This window comes from Canis aureus, chromosome 11 (assembly GCF_053574225.1).
Source record: "Canis aureus isolate CA01 chromosome 11, VMU_Caureus_v.1.0, whole genome shotgun sequence".
NCBI lineage: Eukaryota > Metazoa > Chordata > Mammalia > Carnivora > Canidae > Canis > Canis aureus.
This window is the reverse complement of record NC_135621.1, coordinates 15,570,740-15,588,511: the sequence shown is the minus strand read 5'-3', so window position 1 is coordinate 15,588,511 and position 17,772 is coordinate 15,570,740. Positions and strand designations below refer to the sequence as shown.

Genomic DNA, 17,772 nt, shown 5'->3' with positions numbered 1-17,772 from the left:
AGGAAACAAATGAAGTGAGCCATACAACTGCTGGAGCTTACCGTCTTGAGAGAGTTTCTAGTTGGCAAAGGAAAAGAAACCCCAGTTGATGTCTAGTGGTCTCCTGGAGTTGAGCAACACAGAACTGGGAACTGCGGGAGGCCAAGACATAGTTCACAGGACAGAGTACCACGGAAGAGAGAAGTGCAAGAGAGCTCCAAAGAGATCCACAGAGGTCCCCCCCCTGAGTAGTCAGCAGAGTTCTAGTGCATGTATCAGTAATTTACATTAAATTACCTACTGCTGGGGGGAAAGCCACATGAAATTATTACAAGAAACAATATGCAGCCTCACATGGAATTGTTCCCACCAGGCTGGGAAACCTCATAATTTACAGGGCACTGGATAGAGTACTCAGAACAGCCTACACTCAGCAATGCTGCAAATTAGTTCCATATTAAATGCTATACCGTACCTATCTACGAAAGTTTAAAATAAAAGCAAGACCCAAAAACATTGGTTCCGCATCACAGAGTAAAGCCAAAAATATTTTATAGGAATATACAAATACCCATAACCAACAAGATAAAATCCACAACAGCTAATATCTAGTTGGAAAAAAAAATCAGGCACACTGTCAGAAAAATTTGACCCTACTGAGGAGGAAAATCAACCAATTAAATATGACCAAAATGATACAAATAATAGAATTAGTAGAGAAGGATATTAAAGCATTATTATAACTGAACTCCATATAGTCAAGACTCTAGAGAAAAGTTAGAAATCATTGAGAAGACATCAAAAATACAAAAAACACGCTGTAAACTTCTAGCGATGAAAACTACAATATAGTTTGAAAAATACACTAAATGGGATAATGGCAGATTAGACACAGCAGAAGAATAAAGAACCTGAAGTTACAGCTACAGAAACCATACAAACAAACAGACACACACACACACACACACACACACACACACAGAAGGCTAAAAAGAATGAGAAAAGGTGAACAGCATCAATGAGCTGCAGGAAAACCTCCAGTGGTCTAATATACATATAACTGAAGTACCTGAAGGAGATGATGATGGGGGAGAAACAGAAAAAGATCACTTTTGAAAAAATAATTGCAGGTATTTTTCCAAATCTGATGAAGACAATAAACCCACAGATCTAAACACCCAAATGAACTCCAAAGTGCAAGAATCACAAAGAAAACTATATATAGGTACAAATCATACAAAATCAGTAATAACACAGAAAAATCTTAAAGTCACCCAGATGAAAAAAACATTAAATGTAATGAATACAGCAGATCTCTTTTTAGAAACAAGACTAGAAGATAATGAAGCAACACCTTTTTTCTTTTTAACCACATTACTAAGGTAGGATTGACATGTATTTAATGTATACGATTGTTTTTAAGATTTATTTGAGAGAGAGTGAAAGCATGAGCTGGGGGTGGGAGTCAGGGGGAGTAGAGAGAGAAGCAGACTCCCTGCTGAGCAGTGAGTCATAACTCGGGGCTCGGGGCTCAGTTCCAGGACCGAGTTCATGACCCAAGCCAAAGGCAGATATTTAAACTGACTGAGCCACCCAGGCATCCCTTTAATGTGTACAACTAGATAAGTCTGGGGATAAGTATGAAATGAAATCATCATCATCATCAACCCATAAACATATCCATCATTTCTCAATGCTTCTTCCTATCTCTTTGGAGCAACATCTTTAAAATACTGAAAGTGAGGGCAGCCCCGGTGGCGCAGCGGTTTAGCGCCGCCTGCAGCCCAGGGCATGATCCTGGAGACCCTGGATCGAGTCCCACATCAGGCTCTCTGTATGATGCCTGCTTCTCCCTCTGCCTGTGTCTCTGCCTCTCTCTGTTTCTCTCTTGAATAAATAAATAAAATCTTAAAAAAAAAATACTGAAAGTGAAACATTGCTAACCTATAATTCTATACCCAGAGAAAACATCTTTCAAAAAAGAAGGTAAAATACTTTTTCAAACATATAAAAGCTAAAAAAAAGGAAAAAAAAAATCCTCACCATCAGACCTACATTACAAAAAATGTTAAAGGCAGAAATAGAAAATGGAACAAAGAAAAGATGGGACAAATAGAAAACAAATAGCAAAAAGACAGATTTAAATTGAACCACATTAGTAATCACATTAATGTAAATCATCTAAAGACTCCAACCAAAAAGAGGTTGTCAGATTGGATAGAAAATAAGACCAAACTATGCTACATCAACTGATAGAATTGCATGAATAAACAAATCCACAATTATAGTCAGATTTCAATACCCCTCTCAATAACTTCTGCAACAGTTAACAGAAAATCAGTCACAATGTAAGACTTGAGTAACACTATCAAACAACTTGACCTAATTGGCACTCTGCCCAACAACAGAATACACATTCTTTTTCAAGTATACACAAAACATTTACCAAGTCCAATCTTAACTATTCAGGACCATACTTAAGTTTTAGACATTACAATAAACAAAAAATAAAAGGCATCTAGATAGGATAGGATGAAGTCAAACAACTTATTTGCAGGTGACATGATTGTCTATGTAGAAAATCCAGTAGAATCTACATAAAATCTAGTTAGTTTTAGTAAACTAAGTGAATTTATTTAGCAAGGACCCAGGATTCAAGATCAATATACAAAAAATCAATTTATATACATATTAAATACAACATTTACAATAACATCAAAGTCTCAAATACTCAGGTATAAATCTAATAGAAGATATGCAAGACTTCTAAACTGAAGATTATGAAAGTATTTCAAAGAAATAAAAGAAAATCTAAATTAAATACAAAATACACCATGTTCATGGCTCAGGAGAATCAATATTGTTATGATGCCCATTCTCTCCCAAAGTGACCTATAGATTAATTGCAATGCTAATCAAAATCCGAGCAGGCTCTTCTGAAGATATGAACAAGCTGATTCTAAAATGTGGTGGAAATTCAAATGACCTAGAATAATCCAATCAGCCTTGAAACAGAATGGTGGAGCACTAACATCTCACTCTAAGATTCAGTATAAATCTCTAATAACCAAGGAAAAGTAATATTGATGTAAAGAGAAACAGACTATACAGAATAAAGAGTTCCAAAGTCAACATAAATTTGCTTCTGACAAAAGTACAAAAGCAATTCAGCAAATAAAGAATAGTCTTTTCAACATATAGTCCTAAATGACTCGGTATCACTGTGTAAAAAAATCAACTTCAATCCATACACTGCACCACATATACAAAAATTAAATTGAAATGGATCACAAATTTAAATGTAAAAACTAAAACTACAAGGGCACCTGGGTGGCACAGTCAGTTAAGTGTCTGACTCTTGGTTTTAGCTCAGGTCCTGATCTCAGGGTCATGGGATTGAGTCCACAATCAGAATCCACTCTAGAGTATGGAGTCTGCTTGAGATTCTCTCTCTCCCTCTCCCTCGCCTCCTTCCCCCATGCTTGTGTGAAGGCGCTCTCCCTCTCTCTTTCAAATAAATAAATAAATCTTTAAAAAAATTAAAAAAAAAACTAAAACTACAAAACTCAGGAAGAAAATATAGGAGAAAATCTTATGGCCTTGGGTTTGGCAAAAATTTTTTTAGAAATGAATGAAAGAAAAGAACCAACACATCAACAGAATTGAATACTTCTGCTCTTTAAAAGACAGTATCAAGCAAATGAAAAGCCAAGGCTCAAGCAGAGAAAATACATTTGCAAATCACATCACATATCTAATAAAGGACCTACATTCAGAACATAACTCTCAAAACTCAGTAACAAGAAAATGAATAACACAGTTTAAAATAAAACGGGCAAAAGATTTGAACAGACACTTCAAGGAAGATACAGGGATGACATATATCCACATGAAAAGATACTCAACATCATTAATCATTAGGGAAATGCAAACTGAAACCATAATGAAATATTACACATCTATTAGAATGGCGGTCATTAAAAAGATTAACATGCCAAATGTTGACAGAGATGTGGAACAGTTGGAACTTTCATACACTACAGTGAAAATATAAAATGGTACATCTACGTGGGAAAATAGCTTGGCAGTTTCTTAAAATGCTATGCATGCAGCTAACATTATGATCCAGCCATTTTACTCTTTGGTATTTGCCCAAGAAAACAGAAAGCATCTGTTCATACAAAGACTATAATTTTCGTAGCAGCTCTATTTGTAACAGCCAAAAGTAGAAAAAATCCAAATGTCTATCAACAAGTTAATGGATGAACAAATCCTGGTATACCCATACAATGGGATACTATTTGGCGATAAAAATGAATAAACTAATGATACATGCAACTTTAACAAATCTCAAAATAATTATGCTAAATGAAGATCAAAAACAGAGTACAAACTATATAATTCCAATTATATAAAATTCTAGAAAATGTAAACTAATCTATAGTGACAAAAAGCAGCTCAATCGTTGTCTGTGGACAGGGTAAAGGTAGTGACAAATTCCTGTGAGTCTTAAGGAAACTTTGGTAGAAATATCATCATCTTGTATTGATGGGCTTGGTGTACACATACATAACTTACCAAATTACACACTGCACGTGTACAACTTATTGTCAATTGTACCTCATATGAAAAAAAAGTTACATGAAAGGCCTCTTCTTTTAAACTGTAACACCTATATACATAAATATGTCAGTAGAGATAGTTCTCTTAAAAAAGAAAGAAAAAGGAAGTTGGTCCTGCCTCAAAAGAAAATTTTACATCACACACTGTTTTTCAGTGCAGATTAGGTGTCCATTGGGAGCAAATTACTATCAACAAAGACTTGTCACTTAGTGGCATTAAGCTAATTATATAAAATTGATTCAAACTGAAACTTTTAGTAGGTGCTTATATGTCAGACATCATGAAGAACAGAAAAATAAACGAGATAAAGTTCCTTGCCTATATGTACCTGGCAGTGTTATAAAAAAGGTAAAACTCTTTACACAAACTAGAATATTCTAAGTGCTACCCACCCTCCTGGGAGGGGGGAAAATAGAAGAACAACGTATTAAAAGTACTTAAAAAAGGAGAAAAGTAGTCCATTTGGAATAAAACTGCCTCATGCCCTCCAGGCTATTATCTATTTTTAAATATTTGCTAAGATGCCTAAGCAGGTAAGTATATTTACAAAACTCTGAAGGATAATGAATGACCTGTTGATGGGAACATAAACTGTAAATTTTTTTTCCTTTAGCAAATGAACTCTGCCAGATATAACTTCCAGACTATAGCAAATGTTTTAGAATAAACTTTCTGACCTCTAATTTAGCAAAAGTTAGAAGTAAAAGGCAAAAATGAGGCAGACAGACAGATAAATTCAACTTTCTAGATAAAAAGAAACGTACTTGGGACAATCCAACCCAAGACCTTGCTACTTTCTGACAAGAGCTGAAAAAGATTAAAAAAAAAAAAAGGTTGCACAATATATCAGTAAGTGATTTTTTATATTGTTACTTACACTTAAGTGGGACTGGATTTTTATTTGTATTATTGTGATTATCATAATCTTTATTTTCAAAATTCTCCAATTCAACGCAGATTTTTTAAAAATATATTTTATTTATTTATCTGAGAGACAGAAAAAGAGTGCACAAGCAGGGGGGAGGAGCAGAGGGGGAAGGAGAAGCAGACTCCCTACTGAGCAGGGAGCCAGACTAGGGGCTTGATCCTAGGACTCCAGGATAGTGACCGGAGCCAAAGGCAGACGCTTAACTGAGCCACCCAGGCGCCCCTCAACCCAGATATTTTAGATTTACTTAAGCTTAGGAATAAAATTCTTACCCTAAATATCTGTTCAAACATGTAAATGCAACATCTACTATACATAACATACATTCTTGAACTGTAGAAGCTATGTGTATTTTATAAGCTAAATTTAACAATAATAAAGCTTTAAAAATTCAGTTTCTTTAAAACTATTAAGCACATTGAAAATTTAAGCTTTGGTTAGAAAAAGTATCCCCACAAAATACCAGAGTTAAACCCAGGAATTCTAATGAGCTCCACACCCAAGGATCTAAGCACCTATTTGATATTTTCATTTGAGTAACCCACAGGCATCTTAAACTCGATATATTCTACCCCAAATCTGCTCTCTTCTGACATTCCCAGTTCTGTCAAAGATGTCTCATCGACTCGAGTTATCCTAACTTTTTTTCATCATCCCCAATCCTATCTCCTAAATCCCTCAAATCTTAACCTCTGACATGGACCCCTCATCATTTCTATCCTGAGTTGCTAAAACAACATTTTCTGGTCCCTCTTCTCCCAATCTAGTCACCGTTCAATAATCCGTGTAGAGTGCTTAATGTGTAAACACTGCCAAAATTGATCTTTATAAAATGCATACCTGATGGTGCCATACCTGAGCTTAAAAGCCTTCTGACTCCACCCTCTATACTTTACCTCTGCAGCTAATCAACACCTGACACTCCCCAGTACATACAAATTTCCTGCCTTGGGCTACTCTGAACTCGCCTCAAAGCCTTGTTGTGCCTTTTTGCGTGCGCACTCTCTCCCTTCATTACACATTCTGCAAATAACTTCTACTAAATCCTTCAAAAGAGCAAGCAACAGCCCGTCCAAATTCTTCCCACTACCCTCACTCCATCTAATCTGATTTAGAAGTTTCTTTACTCATAGACTTATTCATTGAGCTTCAACTAAATGTTGGGAATAAAAGGTTTTGGTGGAAAAAAAACACACCCTAAAAAAGTGTCTGCCTAAACTAGTACCGTCATGTAAATCAGTAAATAAACGGTCCTGGTAAAGTGTGACAGAAGTATGCACAGGGTCCTGAATGTCATTTTCAGTTATTTCTTCAATAAATACAAAACAAATGCACAAAATGAGTCAGGCACGGAGCATGTTCCTAGGTATAAGTACATAAGATCCAGTCACTTCCTCCGTGACTTACACTTACAACCTAAGAGGGGATTAGGATAAGAAAACAGATAATTACCCTGTATCATACATGCATGAAGAGGCTACCACAGTAGAACCTTATAAATGATATCTAATCTAGACTTAAGGACCTAGGCAGGATGAGAAATCAGAAAGATTTACCTGGAGGGACACATAAACTGAGACCTGGAGAATGACAATTATAACTAGAAAAGGGTTTATGCTCTTGGCAGAGAATGTATGTTCTACAGAGAGGGCAGTAGTTCGGTGTATGGCCACAATCCAGATCAGATAGTAGATGTAAAAGAGTTTAGAGACAAGACTAGAGACTGTATCAGATTACAAAGAGTTTTATAAACCATGCTCAAGAATTTGAGAGTTCGGAATTTGTCCTCAAGACAACTCTTTGCTACTAGAAAGCCATTAAAAAGTTCTAGGAGGGGAATGCCATGGTCAGACTTGGCTTTTCTAAGCCAACACACTGGCTGCAGAGCCAAGAATAAAGAGCTGCAGTAATACCTCCAGTAATAAACAGGTGGAGGGAGAGATTCATGGTGGCTTGAAGTACAGCAGTAGCAGACGGGACGAAGAAAGGCAGATGGCTCAGAAAAGTATTCAGAAGGTCACAATGATAGGACTTCATGACTGATTAGATGTGGGAGATGAAGAGAAGAGAAATCAAGGACAAAACTGAGTGGATGAGGTTCTTCACTGAGACAGGGAATACAAAAGGAAAAAAGTAAATAGTTTTATTTGGGACAAGTTAATCAGTAATGACTGGGAAACTACAGAAATGTAGAATATAAGTGGTTTTAAGAAGAACAAGTCCCAGAAATTCTGAGTGAAGATATAAAGATGTTGGGATATTAAGGATGTTACAATTCTCAAGGGGTAGGCAGCAGAACTATTACTGCTTCTGAAGGGCAACAGTGTGCTGAACAACGAACAATGGCACACAGGAGGACAGGAATAACTTAGCAGACTGGGGAGGCACAGTGAGGACTAAATGAATGACTTGTCTTATGCCAAGGATGACATACACATTATAGTATTGCACGCTAAGAGACAGTAAACAGATTTCACGAGGATTTCCTTCCACCAAAAACCAAAAATAAAAAACTAAGGTTACAATTTTTCGTTTAGTCCCAGCGGCTATTTTCCATCAAAAACCTAATATTTAATCCTTCTCCCAAAAAAAAGCCATGTTTTTATTAATTCATAAAATGAAATAACTTGTTAAATTTGCAAACTACTGTACTGCGTCAAGAATAAAGTCTATGTTTAACCACTCTGTATCCAAAGAACTCAAAACACAGAAGGCACTCAAACGTTTGCTAAAGAATGCCAGAAAAAAAAAAGAAGACATACTCCTATTGTATTCGACACCAGTAAGGTATTACCATGTTGTAAGATCTAGTCCAGGAAAAGAAAAGTTCTCCAGGAAAATCTAGATATTAGAATATTATTTACATTTCTAAAGCACAAGGGTTTCAGGGGACTATAAGCTTGTCTAAAGGGAATTAGAAGCGGTCAAATTTAAGGTACAAAATAAATTCCTATAAGAATGCCATCAAAACAAACTAAAAAAAATAACGGCTCATTTCCCAAGCATTCACTTTTTTTTTTTCTTTCAGAATTTCTAAAACAATCACAGTAAAAACAGGGTAAAACCCAAGTGTACTAAAACCCGACTTTTTAACTCCAAAACAAGAGTAATCTACTGATTCTGTCTCTCCCACTCTAGTCCCCACTCATTTTCTCTATCTTCTTGCTTATTCCTGGTCACTGAATATCTGCTCTGTGCCAGAATCTAGGCTGGATACAAGCCAAACATTTCAGGCCCTGTCCTCATGATCAGTCAGTTTACTGGTCTTCAAAACATAAACATTCACTAAAAACAGCACCTACTTCAAGGACTTGAAATTCACTTTGCATTTCTTATTTAGAAAAGACAAAGAGATGAGTGCTACCGAGTATTTTCCTTCTAAAGAACTTAAGTCTGTAAGATAGAAGGTAAGGGACCAATGCCTAATATAGTGCCTTGATCAAATCAGATGCTTAATAAATAATTGTTGAATAAATGAACGAAAGTAAACTAACAACCAGGGCACTGGGTCTAAAGTGAAAACCTATTTCAACCTCCTTTCTCCCGCCTTCGCTGTGATAGGTAAATTCAACTCATTCCATTAACTCAATTCTGTCCACCAGCTATAGAAGACACAACGTGGTCTTCACTGTAAGGCAGTGTCCCTATTTCTCCTCTCAATATTCAGAAAAAAAAAAAAAAAAAAAAAAAGTCACTCCTCTATTTGGTTAACTGTTAAAATACATTGCTCCACACACAATACAAAAATAAAATAAATAAATAAATAAAAACCTGAACTCCAAGAATTAATCAGGGTTTATGATCAAACTCAGACCTACTTTCCAAAGCCCAGCTAAGAAAGATATTTATGCAAAACTGAATTCACGTAAGACAAAAACCTATCTGTTTTAGCCAATCAGAGACCTGAAGACGTCAAATTGGTACCCTGTATTTACTAAACTAGTGAACTACCCACTGGCATAAAACCATCAGCCTACTAGAAGCATTACAGGGTCCTTTTTCCTTACCAAAAAGATACAGGGGTGTCTGGGTGGTACGGTAGGTTGAGTGTCCAACTCTTGGTTTTTTTGGCTCATGATCTCGGGGTTGTGGGATGGAGCCCCACAACAGCCTCTGCGCTCAGTGCAGAGTCTGCTTGAGTTTCTCTCTCCCTCTGTCCCTCCCTCTATGCACTCTTGCACTTTCTTCCTCTCTCAAATAATCTCTTAAAAAAAAAAAAAAGATGCAATACTCCATATAAGTACGTGCATTATATTACATAGTACAAAGAACCTATGGGAGAGTTTATTCTCCCATCTACCATTCAGAAACTAGTTTTCTGGTTTTGCTTTTGGTTTTATTTTGCTGTGGATCCTATCATCTTTGTAACAATCAAGTTCCCCTCTTTACTTTGGCTGCTAAAAAACTTAGAACTAAACTATGACCCCCTAAAGCATACAGGTTATCTAATAAATGTACTTTCAGTACCATTTACCTTTTCTCCTTACTTTCCTTTTACCTTCTTTTTCTAATTTATTTTACTTAACTATATTGCTTTTATATTTGTGAGCAGCTTAACTCTCAGTGGAAAATCCAGGAAAAATATTCAACTATTGGGGTGCCTGGGTGGCTCAGTGGTTGAGCATCTGCCTTTGGCTCAGGTCGTGATCCCAGGGTCCTGGATTGAGTCCCACATTGGGCTCCCTGCATGGAGCCTGCTCCTCCCTCTGACTGTGTCTCTGCCTCTCTCTGTGTCTCTCATGAATAAGCAAATAAGTCTTTAAAAAAAAATTCAACTATTTACTAACCAATAATAGCCTTATAATGTTTGAGTCTGAAAATTTTTCATTGCCAATAGCAGCAGCTAACATTTATTGAGCACTTACTTGGCACCAAGCGCTATTCTGAAAGCTTTGCAAAAAATGACTCATTTAATCCTCTTTATAAGTGGAAATATAATTATCCCTCATTTACAAATGAGAAAACTGGGCACAAGGAAGTTAAGAAATTTGCCCAAAGTATACAGCCAGACAATCAAGCTCCATCTCCTTAACCACTGCCTGATTGTGATGATTTTTCATTCATCAAAACTACATAATTTCTAAAACAAGGTATTTTTCAAATCCTAAAATAACAATGAGAAATAGAACTAGAGTTAATTTCAAAAATGAAATTTATACCCATACCAAAAACCGTACTGTAAATATTTAAATTCTGCTACACCTAAACAATGATTTGCAGAGAAACTGAGATTATGAATAACATCTACACAGCATCCAGTATGTGCCAGGCTTTGTTCTAATATATTTACTTATTGATCCTCCTTACTATCCCATAAAGTAGGTCCTATAACATCCCCATATTACAAATGAGGAGACTGAAGCACAGAAAGGTTAAGTAATTTGACTGAAGTCACTTTAGTAAGTGTGAAGTTAATTTTCAAAACTGTTTTGGATCCAGAATCCAAACTCTTAACTGTTATCTTACACTGCTTCCCCATATGACAAAGGTTACTTCTTTGATGACTTCCTACACTCAAAGTTCAAAGCAAGCAAAACAGAATTATTTCAAAAAAATTACTCTACATCCTAGATCTCAACACTGATTCTATCCACCAGCATGTGTATTTTCTTTAAAAGTACCACATGTGGTTCTTTGTGAGGCTTGGTTAACAGTCACTGCCCTAGATTTCTAAGCTAGACAGGTCTTTGCTGAACCTTTCAGGGGGGCAGGGGGGGTAAAGAAAATACATATAGAAATATAGAAAATATAGACACATAAACACACTCACTCTCTCACATCTATCGATTATCCCCTACTCCCCTTTCCCAAAGGAACAAGACTGGAAAGTAGGGAAGCATAGCATAAAGCCAGGAAGGGAACACGACTTTTTATGCTATGTTAAGCAGCCTCTAGTAATATTGTAATGGTGACAATAACAAAATAAAGGTTTTTTTTTTTAAGATTTTATTTTGAGAGAGCCTGTGCACGCACAAGTGGGGGGAGGGCCAGATGGCAAGAAAGAACCTCAAGCAGACTGTTGAGAGGGCCCACGTGGGGCTTGATGTCATCACCATGATATCACTACCCGAGCCAAAATCAAGAGGCAGACGCTTAACTGACCAAGCTATCCAGGTGCCCCAGATTTTGTTTGTTTTGAATGCGAGAGACAGGGGCGCCTGGGTGGCTCAGTCAGTGAAGTGTCTGCCTTTGGCTCAGGTTATGATCTCAAGGTCCTGGGATCAAGCCTTCCATTGGGCTCCCTGCTCAGCCAAGGGTCTGAGTCTGCTTCTCCCTCTTCTTCTCCCTCTGACCCTCCTCCCTGCTTGTGCTCTCACTGTCTCAAATAAATATAATCTTTAAAAATAATAAAGCTAGAGACAATCAGATTTGTAGGTTACAAACAAAAAAACCAAAAACCTCCAGTGGTGGTACAGAGAAGGGACTGTGGACAAAGAAACTGCAAACACGGAGAAAAATCAGCCAAGAACTCAAGAGCAGAGGCAGACTAAAGGAACTAAACACAGAGAATGAAGAGGATGCAGGAATTTAACAAACTTCTTTAAGGTAAACTGGTAGGATTTGGTTCCTGATTGTTTTTGAAATGAATGCCTCCGCGTTTGTAAGACATGCAACCCCTGAATGACATTAACCTAGATCTGAACTCAGGGCAGAGTAAGTGGGTTTTGCTGGTCATGATGGTATTACTTGGGAGAGGGGGAGCTTTTGGCATAGAGAAACAGCTTAGGTGGTATGATGGCTATGGGTGTCCACTTACAATGAGTGAGGATAAATGAGGTGATGACATGGAGTTATGAAGCAAAAGACCAATTTTAAGAAGTTAGATTAAGGGGGCCCCTGGGTGGCTCAGTCGGCTGACGCCCGACTCTTGATTCTGGCTCAGGTACTATCTGAGTGAGGGAATCAAGCCCTGTGCGGCGCTCCATGCTCCACAGGGTGTCTGCATACGATTCTCGCTCTCCCTCTGCCCCTCTCCCCTCTCACATTCTGTCTAAAATAAAATCCTAAAAAAAAAAAAAAAAAAAAAAAAAAGTCAGATTACGAAAGACAGTGACTGGAAGAAAAGGGTAAGAAAAGGTCTTACATTTCACAACTGGGCTTATCTCAGGGATTCTCTCAAAAACAATCCACACCATGGGGCGCGGGGGTGGGGGATGAGGGGGACCTCAGTGGTGGAGCACCTGCCTTTGGCTCAGGGCCTGATCCTGGGGTCCCACATCGAACTCCCCGCAGGGAGCCTGCTTCTCCCTCTGCCTGTGTCTCTGCCTCTCTCTGTCTCATGAATAAATAAATAAAATCTTAAAAAAAAAAAAAAAAAACACTAAGGATAGAGAAGTCATGCTTGCTCAGTTTCCCAAGGTCACACTTCCAAGCAACAGCAAAACCGAGACCACGCGTGTTATTCTCGCCGCCGAGTGGAGTGGTCCACACTCCAAACCACAAACGTTGTCAGATCCCCCAACATGGGGGAAAGAGAGCAGCCGCAGGGAAGAGGAGGGAGACCGCAGGAACCGCGGGGTGACCTGCGACAAGCGAGTACGACAAGCGAGTACGTGGTCACCGCTGTTCGATGAGTCACCGCCAGACCCAACTGTTGACAAACTGCTCCCGCAGCGGCAACCGCCGACGGCTGGTCCTGACGGTCCTCAGTACATCAAGTTGTGCACTCCGAGCCCATCCCGGCTGCCTACGAGGCACCGCCCCCCCCCTCCCCCGCGCTGATCCTGGTTCCTAATGACCTGCGGGTCAGTGGCAGCCCAGGGGCCCCCGCGAGCACATCCCGGGGGCCCCCAGGAGCACATCCCGGGGGCTTCCAGGAGCACAGCCCGGGGGCCCCCAAGAGCACAGCCCAGGGGCCCCCCGCGAGCACATCCCCGGGGTTCCCAGGAGCACCTTCCGGAGGCCCCGCAAGCACATCCCGGGGGCCCCCGCGAGCACAGCCCAGGGGCTTCCAGGAGCACAGCCCAGGGGTCCCCGCGAGCACATTCCGAAGGCCCTGCAAGCACAGCCCGGGGGCCCCCAGGAGCACATTCCGGAGGCCCCGCAAGCACATCCCAGAGGCTTCCAGGAGCACTTCCCGGGGGTCCCCAGGAGCACATCCCAGGGGCTTCCAGGAGCACTTCCCGGGGGTCCCGCGAGTACATCCCGGGGGCATCCAGGAACACTTCCCGGGGGGCCCCCGGGAGCACATTCCGGAGGCCCCCGGGAGCACTTCCCGGGGGTCCCCAGGAGCACATCCCGGAGGCCCCCAGAAACACTTCCCGGGGGCCCCGCGAGCACATCCCGGGGGCCCGCAGGAGCACATCCCGGAGGCCCCCAGGAGCACTTCCCGGAGGCCCCCAGGAGCACTTTCCGGAGGCCCCCAGGAGCACATTACAGGGGCCCGCGAGCACATCCCGGAGGCCCCCAGGAGCACTTCCCGGGGGCCCCCGCGAACACATCCCGGGGACTTCCAGGAGCACATCCCGGGGGTCCCCGTGAGCACAGCCTCCCCCCCGCGAGTACAGCCCGGGCCCCCGAGGAGCGGTCCACACCTGCACGGACGCGTCCCCACCACCACCCCCGCGCCCCGAGGCCGCAAACGCCCCGCCGCTCGCGGGCCGGCAGCCGCCCAGCCGGCAGTCCGGGGAGAATGAACCCAAATGCGCTCTTTCGTTCCGAGCCAGGCGCACGACAGCTGTGTTCAGCTCGTCGCCCGGAGGACAAGATGCCCTCGGCACAGGGAGGCAGAGACAGCCTCGAAGGGGAGGGGAGGGAGAGGGAAAGCCGCCGCCGCCAGAAGGGGCGTCCGCACAGAACCGAGGGTCAGCACGAAGCGAGGCGCAGCGAGCCAGGAGGCAGGCACAGCTGCCGCGGCTTCGGACAGGCAACGCCGAGGAAGCCCCGCGGCTCCCGGCCCGCGCCGAGGCCCGGCCCCAGCCCGCAGGCCCGACCCAGCGGCCCACACGGCCGCCCTCCTCCGTCCCCCACCGAGCTCGGCCTCCCCGGGCCTCCGCCCCGGCCCCCCGCCCCCGGGCAGCGCAAGCGGCCGCGTCCGGGAGAAGCCCGGGGCCGCTCGCCGGCGCCGTTACTCACCCTCCCGCTCCCGACCCCCGCCGCCGCCATGTTTCCTTCGCGTGCCTGTGATGACGTCGCGGCGCCTCACGTGTCTCCGGGATTCACAACAACATCCGGCCGGACCAGGCCCACTTCCGGGCGGGAAGCGCGGGGCGCGGCGCGGGCGAGGCGGGGAACCCGGCGCATGCGTGCTGAGCGCTGGGAAGGGGGCGGGGCGGGGGCGCTGGTGCACACGGCGCATGCGCAAACTGTTTTTTTCCCCTTTTTTTATTTTTCTTTTTTTTTTTTATTTCCCCCGCAAAGAGGGAATCTGACCTGAAGCGAGTCTGTGGTTTATGTTTCCCTGCGGGGCGAGACTTGGGGACATTCACAGGCCGCCTGTGTTTGGTGTGATGGGAAGAAGGGGAGGCGGCAGGCGAGGGCGGGGTTCGTGGCCCCGCAAGTCGCAGGTGCAGCGGGGCCCCCGACGTGCGGGGGGCGGGGGAGCCCGCTGGGTCCGCGCGCACAGGCCTCCCCTTGCGTGTGTGTGACGTGTCGGGGCCGCTAAACCCGCGGAGCCGCCGGGGAGCCCAGGGCGCTCGGGGGCGCGGGGCGCGGGCACCGGCGACGGGTGGAGGCTGCTCCCCGCTGCTTCCCAGCTGGCCCGGCCTCGGGGCGGAATACGCGGCCCCGGGGATCAGAACACCTGACCCCGCTGACGGACGTTAGAGACCTCCGAGGCCGCTGGAGGGCCACCCGGGGAGCCGCGTTAGGGACCTCTGAGGCCGCTCGAGGGGTCACCCCGGGGGAGCGCTAGAGACCTCTGAGGCTGCTCAAGGGGCAACCCAGGGAGCCGCGTTAGAGACCTTTGAGGCCGCTCAAGGGGCAACCCCAGGGGAGTAACAGGAATGGAGGGTGGAAAGTCCCGTGAACATCGGGAACCTAAGGTAAGGCAAGCGGCAAGACCTTGCAAGGATGTGTAGTGTCCGTTAGGGAGGCTGCACACTAGGCATCAGCGATTCCCACCGGGGCCAACACCCCACGGCCACACTTGGCATTGGGTCAGCAAAGCAGGGCACCATCAAGGCACCGTGAGCTGGGGAAGTGAGCCTATTAGTAACCCGCACTGGGTGAAGACTTGAGGTCTTTCCCAAAAGTACTGGCTTGAGTCAGAGCCCTAGAACCTTCATGCAGTCCTAGGCGTGCTGTGTAGATCCTTGTCCGGGACCCACGGTAAACCTTCCACCAGCTCAAAGTAATTGGGTGTGGTCAGAGGGATTTTCTTTTTAATAGACATTTCTTAGGCTCTGTGTTTTGGGGAAAAGTTAAAACCATTAGAACACTGCCTGGAAACGAATACTCAATAAATGGCAGCTATTGAGATGCAGCGGGGCAGCGGGTCAAGGACTGGCAGCAGGTAACAGCAAGATGCCCAAGATTGAGGAAGCTGTGCTCCAAGATGATCCCAGTGAAGCAGAGAGTTGGGGCTCATAGCCTAAAACACCAGGAAAGAGCCAGGACAAGAGGAGCTTCTGTTTAGATGAGAACTCTCCTGACTGCTTCAGCAGGCCCCGAGCCGTGTGCCTCCTGACGTGAGGCACTGAGAAGGACAGAACACCACTCCTGGGGCATTCCCCTTGAGGATGTGTAGCCTGGAATCTCTCTCTGTGTCTCTGCCTTCTCTCTGTGTGTCTCATGAATAAATAAATAAAATCTTAAAAATAAATAAATGGCAGCTATTTTTATAATAAGTTTGGGAATTAACACTTTCTCACTGAAAAGTTGGCATCCTAGTTCCATCTGCCACTCATTCTCCATGTTTCAAAGCCTCATTCCCCATACGCCCCTTAAATGCTGGCACTAACTACCCCTGGGCTATCCTTGGGCTGCTTTCACTTTATTTCCAAGCACTATTCCTAGACCATGATCTTTATTTTTTTATTCACGAGAGACACAGAGAGAGGGGCAGAGACACAGGCAGAGGAAGAAGCAGGCTCCATGCTGGGAGCCCAATGCGGGACTTGATCCCGGGACTCTAAGATCACGCCCTGGGCCCAAGGCAGGTATCAAACCGCTGAACCATGCAGGGATCCCAACCATGATCTTTACATTCTGACATCACCACGTCCTATGTGCTGATGACTCTGAAATATCTCCAGCCCACGTGTCTCTCTCTTGCCTGAAGTCTACGGCCTACACCTGTTGCCTGCTGGACCTTTTAATTGAATGACTCATCACACCTCAAAATACCTAAATCTTTGCTCCTCAAAATGTAGTCTGGAGACCAGCAGCACCCGGAAGCCTGCTAGAAATACAGAATCTCAGGCCCCACCCCAGAACCTGTACTGAATCAAAATCTGCATTTTGACAAGATCTACCGCTGACTTTGGAGCTCGTTAAACTTTGAGAAGCAGAGTCTTGAACGAAACTTAGATTTTGCTTTGGTTCTCTGAAATTTATTACCATTTGCTGAGTTAGAGACGCGGCTAGGGGACAATTTCTCCAGCTAAGTGTTGCTATCATGCTTCACCCGGTTCTGGGTACCTCATGTCATGAGTCATTGGGAGGGAGAACTCATGGCGGACACACCCACCGTGTCTTTCCTTCCTGTCCCCACTGCCTCTCTTATGGTCGAGCTCTCTGATTACCCCTGGTTTGGACGATCCTGTGACATCTTGATTCATTCCCTTGCTTTCAGCTTCCCCTAACAATTCCTAACGCCACCACATTTATCTTCCCAAAGCATAAATGTGATATGTGAACTCCCTGCTTAAAACCCCTTAATGGCCTTCCATCTCTTCATGGAAAAGTCCAGATTCTCCAGCATTACATACAAGACCCTTCATAAACTGCGCCTGCCTACTATTTTAGCTTTCTCTCCCAAATTTACACACCTCAGACCCAAGTTGCCAACCATAGCCAAATATCTGCGGTACCCTGAATATATCATGCTGTGACCTCTGTGCCAAGAGCCCCGCAAAGTACAGAGAATGACAGGAAAGGGAATTCCCAGAGAAAAATTCAGGAACCATTCTAGAAAAAAGGAGAGTTGTTGCTGGGCAGGCCAACGCAGACAGTAGCTGCAGAGGATCCACCTTTGCGGTCTGTGTTATCACACTGCAAAGGACTCGGTTTACTGACCTGCCTTCTGCTCCCTGCTGGGCTACGGACTAATGGAAGGTAGAGACCATACTGTGCAGTGCTGA

General features: G+C 43.7%; 1 protein-coding gene across 2 annotated transcripts in view; it reads right to left on the bottom strand.

Moving 5' to 3' along the window:
* TBC1D15 (TBC1 domain family member 15) overlaps positions 1 to 14,754 on the bottom strand; it is a 69,127-nt gene extending 54,373 nt beyond the window's left edge. Inside the window, exon 1 of one of the 2 annotated variants that reach the window (XM_077913846.1) lies at positions 14,606 to 14,754. In XM_077913846.1, coding sequence (XP_077769972.1) covers positions 14,606 to 14,635 — 30 coding nt within the window. In that variant the 5' untranslated portion in view covers positions 14,636 to 14,754. The remainder of the gene's footprint in view (positions 1 to 14,605) is intronic. The other variant, XM_077913847.1, reaches the window with a different exon arrangement.
* Positions 14,755 to 17,772: the final 3,018 nt, after the last annotated feature.